This window comes from Equus asinus, chromosome 13 (genome assembly GCF_041296235.1).
Source record: "Equus asinus isolate D_3611 breed Donkey chromosome 13, EquAss-T2T_v2, whole genome shotgun sequence".
NCBI lineage: Eukaryota > Metazoa > Chordata > Mammalia > Perissodactyla > Equidae > Equus > Equus asinus.
This window is the reverse complement of record NC_091802.1, coordinates 2,590,653-2,606,609: the sequence shown is the minus strand read 5'-3', so window position 1 is coordinate 2,606,609 and position 15,957 is coordinate 2,590,653. Positions and strand designations below refer to the sequence as shown.

Genomic DNA, 15,957 nt, shown 5'->3' with positions numbered 1-15,957 from the left:
TGTTTTGATTACTATAGCTTTGTAGTATAATTTGAATTCAGGAAGTTTGATATCTCCAACTTTGTTGTAATTGATTGATGTAATTAGGAGTTCTATTGGCTTCATGTACTTGTATGTCCAGTTCCTTCCCCTGGTTTGGGAAGTTCTCAGCTACTGTTTCTTTGAACAAGATCTCTGCTCCTTTCTCCCTCTGAGATACCTATGATCCTCGTTTTACTTTTCCTAATTGAGTTGGGTGTTTCTTGAAGAATTTCTTCATTTTTTTAAAATCTCAGTTCCCTCTTCCCACTTTACGTGAAGCATTACTAGGTTTCTATCTTCAAGCTCACTAATTCTCTCCTCTGTAACGTCTGCTCTGTTTTTTATGTTTTCTATATTAATTTTTATCTCATTGTGTTCTTCATATACAGAATTTGTTTGGTTCTTTTTTTAGAGCTTCAGTTTGTTTGTTGAAGTATTCCTTCTGTTAATTAATTTCCTTCCTGAGCTCATTAAACTTTGTTTTGTTTTGCTTGAGGAAAATTAGCCCTGAGCTCACATCTGTGCCAGTCTTGCTCTATTTTGTATGTGGGTCATTGTGGCAGCATGGCAGACAAGTGGTGTGCGTATGTCCACGCCAGTGATCCAAACCCACAATCCTGGGCCACGAAAGTGGAGCATGCAGAACATTAACCGTTGGGCCAGGAGTCTGCCCTGAACTGTTTGCTGAGTTTTCTTGTTTTCTTTATGACAAATACTTTGAATACTCTGTCACTTAGATTGTAGTCTTCTCTGACTTCAGGTTTGGTTTCTGGGGAATTGTCGTTTTCCTTCTGTTCTATTGTGTCACTGTAGTTCTTCCTGGTATCTGTTGAGTGGACCCTCTGCCAGTGCATTTGTGGTAATAATCACCTTTTCTTATTTGGGTGTGGCTTTGGTTACTTTGCTTCTGGTCATCTATGCCTCATGTTCCTCCACTGACTCTCCGTGGACTCAGACACTGTGCCCCATGCACCGCTTCACTGCTGTTCCTGGGTTGTCTTGGGGTGCTGCTTGCACCCCTGCCAAAAGTGCTGGGTTTACAGGTGTCACTGTCACTGTCGGCAGCTTGGGGACCCAGGGACTTGTATGCAGTCCCTGCTGCTAGTGGAGAGCTGGTGTCAGGCTTGCCACCACTGGGGCCTGGGCCACTGGTTCTGCTATGGTTCTTGATGCTTCTGGTCACAGATTCCACCTGCCACTGCTTCAGATGTGTAACTGCATGGATCTCTCAGGTGTCCTGTTGTAGGGAATCCTCTCTTGGTTCATGGGTGTCCATTTAGTTGTAACAGGGGAGAGACAAAGGGAACAGCTCACCACCATGATGCTGATGTCACGCCTGTTTCCAACTTTTAGATACATGATATACTGTAGTTAACATTTGTATAGATAACTATTTGTGCAGATCTCTCATTATTTCCTTTGAATACATCCTTAGAAGGAGAATTATTGGATATGATTATGAACATCTTATGGGCTTTTGATAGATTGAGCCTCACTAAATCCTTGACTACTGAATTGATAGAAAATCACCACAAACCTTGTGTTCATCACATTGGTCTAAGACTGCCAGGCGCATCTTTATGTGTCTTATATACACGTGGTCTCTTAACTTATTATGCTTTCTCCTTCTTTGCTGCTTCACTTCCCAGTCTTGAGGGCAGATGACTCCCTTTCTTTTTTTTTTTTTTTTTATTTTTTTTTTTTATTTTTTTTATTTTTTTAAAGATTTTATTTTTTCCTTTTTCTCCCCAAAGCCCCCCGGTACATAGTTGTGTATTCTTCGTTGTGGGTTCTTCTAGTTGTGGCATGTGGGACGCTGCCTCAGCGTGGTTTGATGAGCAGTGCCATGTCCGCGCCCAGGATTCGAACTAACGAAACACTGGGCCGCCTGCAGTGGAGCGCGCGAACTTAACCACTCGGCCACGGGGCCAGCCCCAGATGACTCCCTTTCTTATCTTTGCCTGATTATTTGAGGTTTATTAGCCTAAACCCATAAGCACGCAGAACATTTGGCTGGCACTCCACGTTAGTGCGGGGGGCTGCAGGAGTGGTGTGCTCTGTTCTGTGCAGAACTTTAGGCTGAAGGGTGGCATTAACCAGGTTAAACTACCAAGGATGCTGAGATCCTTGAGAGGTAATATTCTGGAGGGAGTTTCAGGCTCTTTTCTTTTCTCTGTAGGGAGACGAACAGCGACTATATGAGTTTATCGTTCGCCATTTCCTAGCTTGCTGCTCCCAGGATGCGCAGGGGCAGGAGACCACTGTGGAGATTGACATCGCTCAGGAGCGCTTTGTGGCCCATGGCCTCGTGATCCTGGCCCGAAACTATCTGGATGTATACCCATATGATCACTGGAGTAACAAGGTGATAAATCATAGGTCCAGTCAGAGGTCAGAATCCGTGTCTCACCCTGTGGGCCTCAGGGAGAGGGAAGGATAGTCATGTTCCAAACCTGGTGCCATCTGATGGAGCAGGGCCTTGTTCTTTGAAATGGATGTTGTCTTCTGCCTGATTGCCACAGCAGGATGGTTTGACTGACGCTTCTCCTGCTTTCTGTAGACCCTCCCTGTCTATGACAGAGGCTTCTGCTTTCAGCCCAGCACTGTGGAGATGGTGGATGGGGAGACCAGTCCACCCCAGCTGCTCACTGAAGCCGACCTCATTGCCCTCATGGAGAAGCATGGCATCGGTCAGTAGTGTGTCGTCATGGTAACCAGCAGCTCTTGAGTGCTGTGCATGTACCAGGCACTATATCTCTTCTGATCTTCATGAGAACTCCAGTGTGGGTGTTATATTCTCCACCCCACTTTATAGCTGAACTGAGGCTTAGAGAAGTTAAGAACTTACCTAAAGTCACAGACTGTGTTATTAAAACCTGAGTTCGAATAACTCTACAGTCAATATTCTTAAGCGCTGCTCTGCACCATCCATATAAGGACATAGACGTTTCCCATAACTCAGAGGTCTCAGCTGGGAGCACCCTTCCCACGTCCTCTTCATAGACTCTATTTTTAGCCTTCACAGGGATTTTTTTGTTGTTTTTGTTTTATTTTTAATAAGGTACCAACATTTAAAACTAGAGAGATTCCTCATAAAAATCTGTATCTTCATCTCTGGAAGTATCAGAAGGTCTGGCAACCTGAGCCTTCACTCCCGCGTGGAAGCGGCCGCTTGGCTCTGCGTGGCAGCCCTCTCCAGATATGCATTCTCAATTGCTAACACTTGGCTTCGCTCACCTACTCGTTACGTGCCAGGCCCCTGAGGAGTCTGAGTTTGCCACCCGGCTGTTAGCCATGGGTCGCTATATGCTTAGCGTTTATTAAAACATGTCCCATAATTGTTTAAGAATCAGAAATCAGGTTTCAAAAAGAGAAAACTGGGCCAGAATTTTTTTCCCACTAAGTCCTGAGGCCCAGGGTTTACAAGTGGGTCCCTGTAGCTGATCTGCTGCCCCCTTGTCAGTTTTCTTCACGGCTCCAAGGATTGTCTCTGGCAAAGGTAGTCCAGAAGGGCCAGCGGCACAATGGAGAGGGAAGTGGATGGAGGGTGAGTGCGACTCCCTGGGGTGTCCAGAGCAAGCCGTTCCCTCTGGGGCACAGCTGCCTCATTAGAAAGTGAGTTTTGTTTGACTTAGGAAGAAGCACTCCCACCTGCAGTCCACTGGCCATCACTGTACTCTCCAGAAAGCCATCGGTTTAGGTAAAATTAGAGCTAGTTTACCCATCATGATTTAGTCATGAAAAATTTAAGGCCCTAAGAGCTAGACCTTGGTCTAAGGCCTGGGGATACAAAGAAGACACAAAGAGGCCTCCCCTTCAGGAGAAACAAACCAAACCAACACACTAAATACAGTGTAATGGGTTCTGCAAGGAGCAGGCGGGGACCTTAGCACCTCATAGGAAGAATTCCTTATGAATGAAGTCAAGCCCAGCATAGGCAGGGCCTGAGGAATGACACAGGAACAGGAAAGCACATGCCACTGTGGCGGGGGCATGAGGTGAAGGGGGGTTGTGTCATAGAAGGTGAGGCAGGGCCTGGTGCACCAGGCTGAGGGGTTCCAATGTTGGCCCCTGGTCAGCAGAGAACCATCTAAGATTTCTAAGGAAAGGAGCAATATAGAGCTACATTTTTAAAGAATGTTAACAGCTTTATTGAGATATAATTCACATACCATCCAATTCATTGATTTGAAATGTACAATTCAGTATTTAGTATATTCACAAAATTGTGGAACCATCACCACAATCAATTTTAGAATATATTTATCGCCTCACAAAGAAACTCCACACCCATTAGTAGTCACTCCCCGTTCCCCCTCGTCTCCAGTCCTCCCCACCCTAGGCAACCACTAATCTTTCTGACTCAATAGATTTGCCTGTTTTAGATATTTCTTATAAATGGAACTGTGCAATACGTGGCCTTTTATAACTGGCTTCTTTCACTGAGCATATTGTCAGGGTTCATCCGTGTTGCAGCATGTCTCAGGACTTCATTCCTTTTCATAAGTGAACACTATCTCATATGGATGGACCGTGTATACGTTGAAGGGATCTGTATGTTGCATAGCCGTTCATCAGTTGGACATTTGGATGGTTTCCATTTTTTGGCTAGTATCAATAATGCTGCTATGAACGTTTGTATACAAGTTCTTGAGTGGACATGTTTTCACTTCTTTTGGGTATATTCCTAGGAATAGAATTGCTGGGTCGTACGATAACTATGTTTAACCTTTTGAGGAACGTCCAGACTGTTTTTCACAGTGGCTTCACCAATTCGTAATTCTCCAGCAATGTAAGAGGGCTGAGTTTCTTCATATCCTCGCCAATATTTGTTATTGTCTTTTTGGTTATATCCCTCCAAGTGGGTATGAAGTGATGTTTCTTTGTGGTTTTGATTTTGTTTTCCCTGATGGCAGAGCTACATTTTAAAAGATCCCTTTGGCCACAGCATGAAGAATGGGGTGGGTGGAGGAAGAGGGCAAAAACGAGGAGACTGAGGGTGTTGTAATGATGCAAATGAGATGCTGTGGGCTCCAGCCATGGCTCTGACACATGGAGTGGAAGGGAAAGACTTACAGGAGTTTCAAAGCTGAAACTGACAGCTTTAGTGAGTAAGCAGATGTGAGAGAGAGGTGAGGTTGCCATTGTGGTTGGAGGCGTCGTACCTAGAATAGGATGTCCAGGCAGAAGAAGGTGCCTGTGGGACACCTGGGGGGGTGTCTGCATTAACCTGAGTAACCAGGGGTGGCTTTCAGGTACTGACGCCACTCATGCGGAGCACATCGAGACAATCAAAGCCCGGATGTATGTTGGGCTAACAGCAGACAAGCGGTTTCTCCCTGGGCACCTGGGCATGGGACTTGTGGAAGGTAAGGAGGAGGGTGCTTGCAATGGGTAGCTGGGGAGGCCATGTCGCTAATGTCCCTGAGGTGTCATTCAGGGCCATTAAACACTGCTCTTTTCCCTGCAGGTTATGACTCCATGGGCTATGAGATGTCCAAGCCTGACCTCCGAGCTGAGCTGGAAGCCGATCTGAAGCTGATCTGTGAGGGGAAGAAGGACAAATTTGTGGTTTTAAGGCAGCAGGTCCAGAAATACAAGCAGGTTTTCATTGAAGCAGTGGCTAAAGCGAAGAAGTGAGTGCCAGAGCCTGCTGTCCTGTGCACGAGGTGGTTCATCTCTGCTGCAGTAGACATCACTTTCCCAAGGAATGGGGAGTCTGGGGGGGCGGATTCAGCAGAAACCAGGTGGTGTGACTCCGCATAGCCCATGCCCTTTGAGTTCCTCAGTCCCTGCCAGGTCAGCTCATCTTCACCAGTGGTCTCGTTACTGTGCAGAGCTGTCCACATAAAGTTCCTCCCACTTCAGGTTTTCCTCCTGAGTTTTGTGTGTTCCTTTCCATAGAGCTTTGTCAGTATAGAAACAATAAGCAGAGACATCTGGTCCGGTTATTCTGGGCTGTTAGCTTTAGAAATGCCATTCTCTTGATTTTCTTTGTGTCTTGAATTAGTAGACAGCACCACCTCAAATATCACTGAACCCAAGTGTGGTGTGTGACCCACTTGTTCTCTGGGGTATTTGGAGGTGGCCAATTGGCAGCAGCATGTGTGCATTTGGATATAAATAACGTGTTTTCTCCTCTGTGCCAATGGTGAAAAGAACTACGTGAGCTAGTTTAAACGGAAACCCACACAGACCCTTCGGCAGTGTGTGTGTGGACTCTGTGCGGTCTTCTTTATTTGATTGGGGCCAGTGTCGAGGTGAAATCTAACCTGTAGCTAGATCACTCCTGGGAGCTACCAGGAGCCAGGAGTCAGAGAAGAGCCACGGCTGCTTGGCCAGCACCGTTCCCCGTCTGCCTCCATTCTCTGCATCAGGCCTGTGGCTGACCAGCCAGCTGGTTCCTAGGTCACACTCATGTTGTGTGCACATAAGAAGGTTGTAAATACTTTGCCGTTTCTTCAGATTGGATGAAGCCTTGTCCCAGTACTTTGGGGAAGGAGCAGAGGTGCCCCAGCAAGAAGCCATCTACCCAACTGTGCCAGAGCCCATCAGGAAGTGTCCACAATGCAACAAGGACATGGTCCTCAAAACCAAGAAGAGTGGCGGGTCAGTGTCCAGCTCATGCCCCGCCCCCTCTGCTTGCCCAGCACCTGCCGGGTTGGCTGGACAGCTCTGTAAAACTGTGTTTCATTTCTGTGTCATTCTTTAAAGGCAGGCCTGCTGTCGCCAGCCCCAGGACTAGGTGTTGGAGATAGAATGGTAGCAGACTCGCACCTGGCCTTGGAAGTGGGAAGCGCTGTGGGAACTTAGAGGAGGAGGTCCTGGGAGATGGCAGGGCTATGTCACCAGTGACTAGGATGTCTCTCACCCAGTGTGTGGAGAATGGTGGAGAAGCATGAGCTTCAGACCCACATGAGTCTGGGCTCAAATCCCACTTCTGCCACATATAAGCTTTGTACCCGAAGCAGCTTACTTAACTACTCTGAGCCCCAGTTTCCTCTTGCATAAACTCAGGGCAATGGCATCTACCTCTCAAAGCTGTGGGAAGGGTGAGGATTCAGTAAAAGGGTCCAGAGTCTAGCACCGAGTGAGACACTCAACCACACTGCTCTCTTCTTCTCTCCTACTTTTGGCTCTGAGTTGGATCTGAGCATCTCAGATGCCTTTCCATTTTCAGTGCAGTAGGTCAGAGTGGGCAGCTTACCCCGTGGTTAGGCTGCCCAGCCTGGCCTAGGGGAAGTTCACAGCAGGAATGGTGAGTGGTGCCGGCAGCCATCATTTAGCGCATGCCATTCCTGTGGCTGACATGAGGCAGGGTGCTCTGCAGTCATCATCTCGTTCTTCACCATAACCACCCTACAGGATAGGCGTTTCTACACCAGTTTTCTGAGAAGTGAAGACCAAGGCTTCGCAGGTTCAAGTGGCTCATCCACAGCTAGGCAGCCCTGGGGAGCAGGGATGGCAGGATTTGAACTTAAGCCTCCACGGCCCTTCACCATTCTGCTGGTCCCCTCATGCTGCTACGTGGGCAGGTGATTTCCCTAGCTCCTCAGCCAGCCGTCACTGGCCTGACTCCCCAGCTTTCAGAAACCAGAGGTCGGTGGGCCTGACCTGGCAGCAGGTGGCAGGGCTTATGTTGCGCACAGACATTATAGAAGCCGGTCCCACTGTAGGCTTAGCCTGTGCCCGATAGTCACGTGTAAGTGCTTAATAAACACTATTGATGGCTTTTTTCTTTGCCACCAGTGGGTAAATGGGTTAGTAATCATTGAAATACAAGGGGAAAGAATACTTGCTTCTGTGTTAGCTGTGAATTCTCCAAGTATTTGAGTCGCTCAGGGAGGTCTGGAGATTGTCTTCTGGAATTTACAACTCCAGTGTTTATCTGATAATTTCCATTTCTCAGTTTGTGGGTTTGCTCTTTCCACAACTGGGGTTTAGAGTTTGCTGGTTTGTTTGCCCTGGACTAGTCATACCCAGGCATGGTCAAAGGACATTGTAAATCACGTGCATGTTGACTAGTCCAGCCCTAAAGTTTCATGACCGGAAGACGTCAGGAAATGTTGGCCAAGAAAGACGTGGTATAGGTGTTCAGAGTAAAGGCTCTTTCCTCAGACAGATGGGGTCTAGTCCTTCAAGACTCACTGCATGTGCATCCTTGGGCAGGTTTCCAGACTGTTCCACGCCTCACTTTGCTCCAGTGTAACATCCATAGGATGTTGGGAGAAGGAAGTTACGGAGGGTGTGAGAACCCTTGGCGCTTGGCCCTGCTCTGGTCCAAGTGTTCGTATGTGGCTTGGTGAAGTAGAAAGCAGAGTCAGCAATAGCTGTTTCTTTTTTTAGGGAGTTGGAAATCAACTGCAGGCCAGTTTTTCTAAGTCATTCATTATCAGTAACTGTGTATCTTATTTAACTGTCCTCCAGAAAAGTGAGTGTCTTCCTTCATTAGCTGAAGAAGTTTCCTTAGCAGGTGGGCGCCAGCCTAGGAGTATTGCCCATCTCTCCCGTGGTCTGGTGGTTCCTTCCTGACCCTGCTCCCATGCTCCCCAGGTTCTACCTCAGCTGCACGGGTTTCCCAGAATGTCGCTCAGCCGTGTGGTTCCCCAGCTCTGTGCTGGAGGCCAGCAGGGATGGGAGCGTGTGTCCAGTTTGTCAGCCACACCCTGTTTACAGGTAAGCTGCGCGCTTGAGTCAGCTGCAAGACAGCCCCGGGGGCCTCTCCGGGGACTTTAATTCTAGGCACCTGGAGTGGGGGGAGGTTCGCCGCACTCAGCAGTGGCCAGGTCAGTGGTCCTAAGTTGTGGTCGTGCCCCATCTCCGCCTCTAGGTGTGGAAGCCCGCGGGGGCGGGGGCTGCCTCAGGAGGAGCCCTCGTGAAGAACCGCAGACACCCTTTCCCTGTCCTGTCCAGCTAGAGGCTGCTTCGAGGGCTTAGGAAAGTGTTCATGTTTTCAGTATCATTTCCAAGCTCCGGTCAAAAGCCCAGGGCCCTGTGGCACTGGTTCTCAAACCTTGTGGTCACAGGACCCCGTACACTCTTAAAAATCGTTGAGGAACCCAAAGAGCTTTCACTGTGGGTTATATTTTGTCAATATTTACCATATTCTAAGTTAAGGTGGAGATAGAATATTTATTAATTTGTTTATAACAAATGCGTTGCATACTAACATAAATAACATGTTTTTAGAATACAATACCTATTTTCCAAAGCAAAAAAATAACAAGGATGCATTGTTTCCGCTTTTTGCAAGTCTAATGTCTGGATTAGTAGAGGTGTGGGTTCTCATGTCTGCTTCCGCCGTCAGTCGGCTGAGTTTATTGCGTGCGTTGTAGCCTCTGGAAAACTCTAGTGCACACACGTGGAAGAAGGAGAGCAAAACAGATGTAACTTCTTAGTGTTGTTACAAAATAGTTTCGAGCTCACCTTGAAAGGGCCCAGGAGCCCCGGAGGCCCTGAACCACGCTTTGAGAACTGCTGGTGCAGGGAAGTGAACCTTTAGAGGCTTCTGTGTCTTGGTGATTCATTGGAGTCTTAGATGTCATCTGCCTTCCCCTTTGTGCTCTTGTGACGACTGGAGGGGGCTGGTGGTTGGCTGCTGCCTTGCTTGGACTTCCTGGGGTGTGGGGATGGTGAGGGGAGGCCTAGGGTGCCCACAGCCCTCTGTGGACCAAGGAGAAGACTCTTGCACCTGCTAACGTTTTTTTCATCTTCTGGCCTCACTAGGTTGAAGTTAAAGTTCAAACGTGGTAGCCTTCCCCCGACCATGCCTCTGGAGTTTGTTGGCTGCATTGGCGGATGTGATGAGACCCTGAGGGAGATCTTGGACCTGAGATTTTCACAGGGCCCCCCGAGAGCTTACCAGCCAGGCAGCCGGCCCTCTGGCTACCTTCAGGCTAGCCAGTCCCTGAACAGAATGGACAGCAGCCAGCACAGCCACCCCCAGCCTCCTGACACCAGGCCCACCAGGCCCTCAAAGGCTCTGGCTCCGGCTCTACCACCACCCACTGCCACTGGTGAAGGCAACGCTGTGACCTGCAACTGTGGCCAGGAGGCCGTGCTGCTCACTGTCCGGAAGGAGGGTCCCAACCAGGGCCGGCAGTTCTATAAGTGCAACAGTGGCAGTTGCAACTTCTTCCTGTGGGCTGATAGCAGCCATCTGGAGGCAGGAGGGCCTCCTTCCTCTGCATTGAGACCCCTGGGTGGCTCACTGGACCGCCCACCCAGCTCAGGGAACCACTCGGGTAGGTTTGGCAGCCTTGGTGATGACAGTGGTGGTGGCACGTCCTGCCTGTGCAGCCAACCTGCCATTACACGGACTGTGCAGAAGGATGGGCCCAACAAGGGGCGCCAGTTCCACACATGCGCCAAGCCAAGAGAGCAGCAGTGCGGCTTTTTTCAGTGGGTGGACGAGAATGCAGCCCCAGGTGAGGAGGACACAGGCCGTCCCCACAGCGGCACTGCAGGGGAGCAGCTCCTGAGCTGGGCTCGGGGGGTGGGGGCATGCAGGTCCCTGCCTGCGGTTTGCATGGTGGTGTCCACCTCAGAGACCAAAGGCAGCAGAGAGAAGGCAGGGGGCCGTGGTGGGACTGGGAGAGGTGTGGGTGGCCTTGCTCCTCCATCTCCTCACCTGATCACTTTCAGCAAGGTAATGAACGGCACAGTCTTCATTCCGGTTTAGAGTGGCTACCATTAATTGAGTAGCTTGCTGTGTGCCCGGCACTGTGCTAAGTGTACTTCACACGCGTCTTTCATCTTCATCAAGTGAGCATGTGATCACAATGTTACACATGAAGAAGGTGGAGCCCTGACAAAGGAAGTGACTTTGCTCAGGATCACACAGCAACACGGCCCAAGATCTGAACGTAGGTCAGCCTGATCCCACAGCCCTCTGACCCTCTAGCCCTTGTCACCCTTGCAAGATTATTATCATTGGCCTCATTTCTTCAGATGAAGAAACTGGCCCTGATATGGCTAGGAACCTGCCCAAGCTTACACAGCTTGGGTCTGGTGCCCCAAAAATGGGGATGGTGAGGACTGGTACCCGGACATTGGCTCAGGGTTGATCAGGTACCTGAAGACTCTTTGAAATGGTCCCTGCTCCCTCCGGTATATAGCAGACGCTTCAGCGTCTGAGAATGACCAAAAGGCCTGGTGGGGGCTTTGTTGCTGGACAGAGCTGGTTCCGAAGCCCAGCCGTACAACCTTGAACAAACGACTCCGCCTCTCAGCCTCAGTTTCCACCATAAGATGGGCACCTGCATACCTTTCTTAGGGTTCCTGTTTTATAAAGGAGTTTAGTTGGTCTCAGACTGTGATTCTAACACATGAGCAGCTCACACATCCAGGAAGAACCAAGAACTCTTGATAAAGGCATAGGGCTAGCCAGGGGGCCCAGAGATGGCCATTGCCGTGACAGACCCCCATTTGAAGTAGTCGGCCTTGCACACACTTCATACATGCAAGAGCCACTGGTGCCCTCGTTGGAAGCAAGTGGTGTCTGAGCTGCAGGCCAGTTGATTAGTTGTCCTGGGTAGCAGCACAGTCAGTACTAAGAGGCCTGCTTAAGGACTGGGAGCGGGGCTGGCCCCGTGGCCGAGTGGTTAAGTTTGTGCGCTCCGCTGCAGGCAGCCCAGTGTTTTGTTCGTTCGAATCCTGGGCGCAGACATGGCACTGCTCATCAAAACACGCTGAGGCAGCGTCCCACAGGCCACAACTAGAAGGACCCACAATGAAGAATATACAATTATGTACTGGGGGGCTTTGGGGAGAAAAAGGAAAAAAATCTTAAAAAAAAAAGGACTGGGACCTCGGGTTTCCTTGCTTAGAAGATGGGGAGCAGGTCGTTGGTCATAGGCCTGCTTGTCTATGCTGCCTCCACACATGACCTCAGACCAGTTGCTTGCTTGGTTACTGCTGTAAAAAGGGCGTAGGGCATGTATGAAGTGACAACAGCGCCCTTACCAGGACAGCGAGAGTGGGCCAAGACCTTTGAGAACTCAGGGTTCTTTAGGGAGACGCATCCGGGTAGTGTAAGGTGGTGACACGTCCTGTGTTGACATGGAGTGAAGGGAGTGCGGGCTTTGGGCTGGACGTCACTGCATGAAGGTTGGGAGGACACCCTCCACCAAACACTGGAACCTGTATTTCCTGTTACGTCAGTGTGTCCATTCTAAATTCAGCCTTCCCCTGACTCTTCCCACAGGGGCTTTTGGAGCCCTACCCTGGCCAGGAGGCAGAGGAAAAACCCAGAGGCCGGAGGCCAGAAGCAAAAGAGCCCGAGCCGGTTCCTCAGACACAGGATCCATGACCAAGAAACCCCGGAAGTGCAGCCTTTGCCATGAGCCTGGACACACCCGTCCCTTCTGTCCTCAGAACAGATGAGGGCAGAGGAGGGGAGAGAGGCCACTTCCTCTGCCTGCCCCTTTGGTCGGAAATAAGTTGTTTTCTGTAGGACCAGGTGGCCCTTCACTGCCCAGGAGGCTTTGAGGAAAGTGGCAACTTTTGGGGTCTGGCCTGCCTGTGTGAAGGAGTCAAGATCCAGACTGCTTTCTCGAGAAGTCCACCTCTGTTGGACAGTGGCCCTTTGCCTGGGGCTCAGGAATGATCGCAGCACTGCTGAGAAGTCATGGAAGCTGCTCCCTGCAACCCCACAGGGATTGTCGCTGTCAGTGTAGCCGAGAGGCTGGTAGCTAGAGCTTTCAGCTGTGGCTCCGGGACTGCCTTGGCCTCCCAAAAGCCTTCTGAGGGAAGGCCGGCACTGCCAGTGCAGGCTCTGGCCTGGAAGGGGCTTCCCTCCCCACACATCCCCATAAAGGAGGGTGTGATGCAAGGAAGTGGCACTGGTGTCTCTACAAGAAGTTTATCCTCCTTTATGTAGATGCTGCTGCCAGGACACGCATGTGCTCACATGCCTTAATAAAGAATTCCCCCCCTTGGTATCTTGTGGTGGGTATCTTGCAGTGTCTGGTGAAGATTGGCAGGAGCTGCGGGGACAAACACCAGCCAGTGCCCAAGGGACCTCTTGCCATCTACTGGCTCTGATGACTTCCCCTCCCAGCCCCGCCCTGCCTCCCTGTCCCCAGGGTAGGCAGTAAGCCTGGCTTCTCCTGGCCGCACAGTTGGTCTTGAGGAGCAGAGAAGATTGCCGCTGTGAATGATGCATAACCGTAGTAGCATAATTTTATGGTTTAGAAGATAAGCAGAGATGAGATGTGAATTAGCTAGAGTCACATTGCTAGTTGGTGAAGAAATGAACCGTTCTCAGGTCTTGGGACTCCTGGCTCCATGTCTTCACTTAGACCAATAGCTTTGTGCCCTGGCTGGGTGTCAGGATGCTTGGAATTGCTCGTGGAGGAGCTGGTCAGCGGGTGTGGGTCATGGCCCTGTGTTTGTGGGGGTTTCCCTTCCCTCCAGCCCTTGGCAGCCACCAGTCTACCTTCTATGGTTTTACCTATTCTGGACACTTCATGTAAGTGGAATCATACTGTATTTGGCCCTCTGTGTCTGGCTTCTTTCACGCAGCGTAGTGTTTGCAAGAGTCATCCATATTGTAGCATGCGTTGGTACCTCAGTCCTTTTTATAACTGAATGGCATTCTGTTGTGTGAATGGACCACATTATGTTTATCCATTAGTCGATGGACTGTTAGGTGGTTTCTACTTTTTGGCTCTTATGAATAATGCTGCTGTAAATATTCATGAATACTTGCTTTCAATTCTTTGGGGCATATACCTAGGAGTGGCGTTGCTGGGTCATATAGTAATCCTGTGTTTAACCACTAAACTATTTTCCACAGCGCCAGTTTACATTCCCACTAGCAGTGCAGGAGGGTTCCTATTTCTCCACATCCTGCCCAACACTTCTTTTCTTTTCTTTTTTTTTTAAATTATGGCCATCCTAGTGGTGTGAAGTGGTATCTCATTGTCTTTTTGATTTGCATTTTTCTCATGACCATTGATGTTGAGCAGCTTTTCATGTGCTTATTGGCCGTTCTGTATATCTTTGAGAAACGTCTATTCACATCTTTTGCTCATTTTTCAGTTGGGTGGTTTGTCTTTTTGTTGTTGAGTTGTAGGAGTTCTTTATAGATTCTGCATACCAGATGCATTTGTGGGTTAATCTTTCCACAGGTAACTCCTGTGTTTGCCAAGACTGAGAACTGCTGGATTGGGCTGTGCCAAGGTCAGACCTGGCTCGGGTCCTGACTACTGACGCGCTCTGCCTCCCCGGGCTTGTGACTTCACCATGAGCCTGCGCAGCCTCCTCTAACGGGGAGCTGTTCAACCCAAGGCCCTTTCTTGGAGGGTTACACTCAGGCCCAGGTGCGGTGAGAACTTCCCAAAGAGAACCTGTGAGGGAATTGTCCATGTCTCTCGGTGGCTCACTCAGGCCAACAGCATTCAGCGCAAGGAGAAACTGATCCTTCCCCAATGACGGTGATTGGAAAGGTTTGAACCCCATCTGCAACTTATGCAATGCAGGACTGAGGGGAAAACAGCCCCCACTTACTGAGCCCTGGCTGCGACTGGGCGCTAGGCCAGGTGGCTCACACACTGTTCCCAGCCCCCAGCCCCGCTGCAAGCCAGCACCTGCTGCCTGTTTGGTGGGAACTGAGCCTCTGACGGACAATTGCTTTCCCCCACAAGCAGCTAAGCTGGAGCAGAAACCAAATCTCTGACGCCGTCTACACCTCAGAGCTCTTGGAGAATCCAGACCATTTTGCATGCCCAGATGAAGAGCCCCCTGCCCCCATGGCAGTGGGACAGCCCCTGCCAGCCCTCGAGAAGAGGAAGCCTGGCCAACTTGCCCTGCGCTCTTCCTCCAGGCGGCCCTGCCTGCCCAGTCTGGCGAACAGCACGAGTGGGCCACCCTGCGCAGCTGCTCGTGCTTGAGGGGGTCTGCCTCTGCTGCGCGCTGGTCTTGGAGCAGCTGGAAGCTAAAAATAAGCGCCGTTTGTGGGCAGCCAGTCACTCTTGGAGCGCCAGGCTCAGTGTGCCCGACAGTGCCGTGCCACATTGAGCACGAGCTCTTGTGACGCTGGGCAGAGACCCCACTGCCCTTTGGGGTGAATTCACAGCCGCCTTTCTTTTCAGGGCCTATAGCAGCCCAGAACTTAAGATGTCAGACTCAGCAATCACGCACACTGTCTGAGTTCCCTCAACTACAAATGTGGCTCAGGTTCAACTCACAGCAGTGCTGCTCACCCCCAATGGCCGTCCCTGTGAGGGACAGATAGATGTGTGTGCCCCACCCCTGCCTTAGACCACCAGTGTTCATGCTGTGAGGCGGTGCTCAGTGTTGGTCTGGAGAGTTGGTTCTGAAATCACGCAAGTGAATGGGCCTGTGGCCCCAACCACCTGAACCATGCTGTCTGAGGAACCCGGCAGGCGCGCGAGGACGCCCCAGAACAGCATCCCCGGAGTAGCTTGTGTTGGCCTTCAGAATCCACTCTGGAGTTTTGTCCATACAGCCTCAGCTTCCTCAGTGAATTCAGTGCAACCAAATTGTAGTGTTAACTAGGATTTTCTTAGAGACTGTATCTTTATTTTTCTGATTACCAAAAAAAAATGTGCTTATGAAAAATGCAAATGTGTCACAGGCACATATGATGTAGCAGGTTGGAGGCCCCTTTTTTAGAGAACAGGACAGAGGTGGAGGAGTGGCCCTGGATTTCTGGCTGTGGGGTGAGCTGTTCCAACCCCTGACCCCGGGCCCAGTGCCCTTCCTGCCCCCAGAGGAGGTGCACATCTGCCCCTGCAAGCTCTGTGTCTGCTCCCGGGGGCTCCGAGGCCTGGCCTCACAGCCAGCTAAGCCCCTGTCTGAAGAGGAAGGGCCCATTTGGGACCACAAGTCAGGAAGTGCTTTCCTTGTGTACCTCGTCCACTAGCTCAGGGGCACTTGTCCTCGAGGTGGCTTCTGGCCTGTTAAGGTCTC

At 50.3% G+C, this 15,957-nt stretch overlaps 1 protein-coding gene across 4 annotated transcripts in view; it reads left to right on the top strand.

Annotated features, from left to right (window-relative positions):
- Positions 1-13,721, top strand: part of TOP3A (DNA topoisomerase III alpha) — a 37,188-nt gene extending 23,467 nt beyond the window's left edge. For 3 of the 4 annotated variants that reach the window (XM_014851689.3, XM_070482265.1, XM_044745409.2), the window contains 8 exons: positions 2,201-2,386; positions 2,582-2,711; positions 5,277-5,390; positions 5,492-5,657; positions 6,487-6,630; positions 8,575-8,697; positions 9,748-10,448; positions 12,227-13,721. In XM_014851689.3, the coding sequence (XP_014707175.1) occupies positions 2,201-2,386; positions 2,582-2,711; positions 5,277-5,390; positions 5,492-5,657; positions 6,487-6,630; positions 8,575-8,697; positions 9,748-10,448; positions 12,227-12,405 (1,743 nt within the window). In that variant the 3' untranslated portion in view covers positions 12,406-13,721. Of the gene's footprint in view, positions 1-2,200; positions 2,387-2,581; positions 2,712-5,276; positions 5,391-5,491; positions 5,658-6,486; positions 6,631-8,574; positions 8,698-9,747; positions 10,449-10,665; positions 10,891-12,226 lie in introns of all 4 variants that reach the window. The other variant, XR_006512536.2, reaches the window with a different exon arrangement.
- Positions 13,722-15,957: the final 2,236 nt, after the last annotated feature.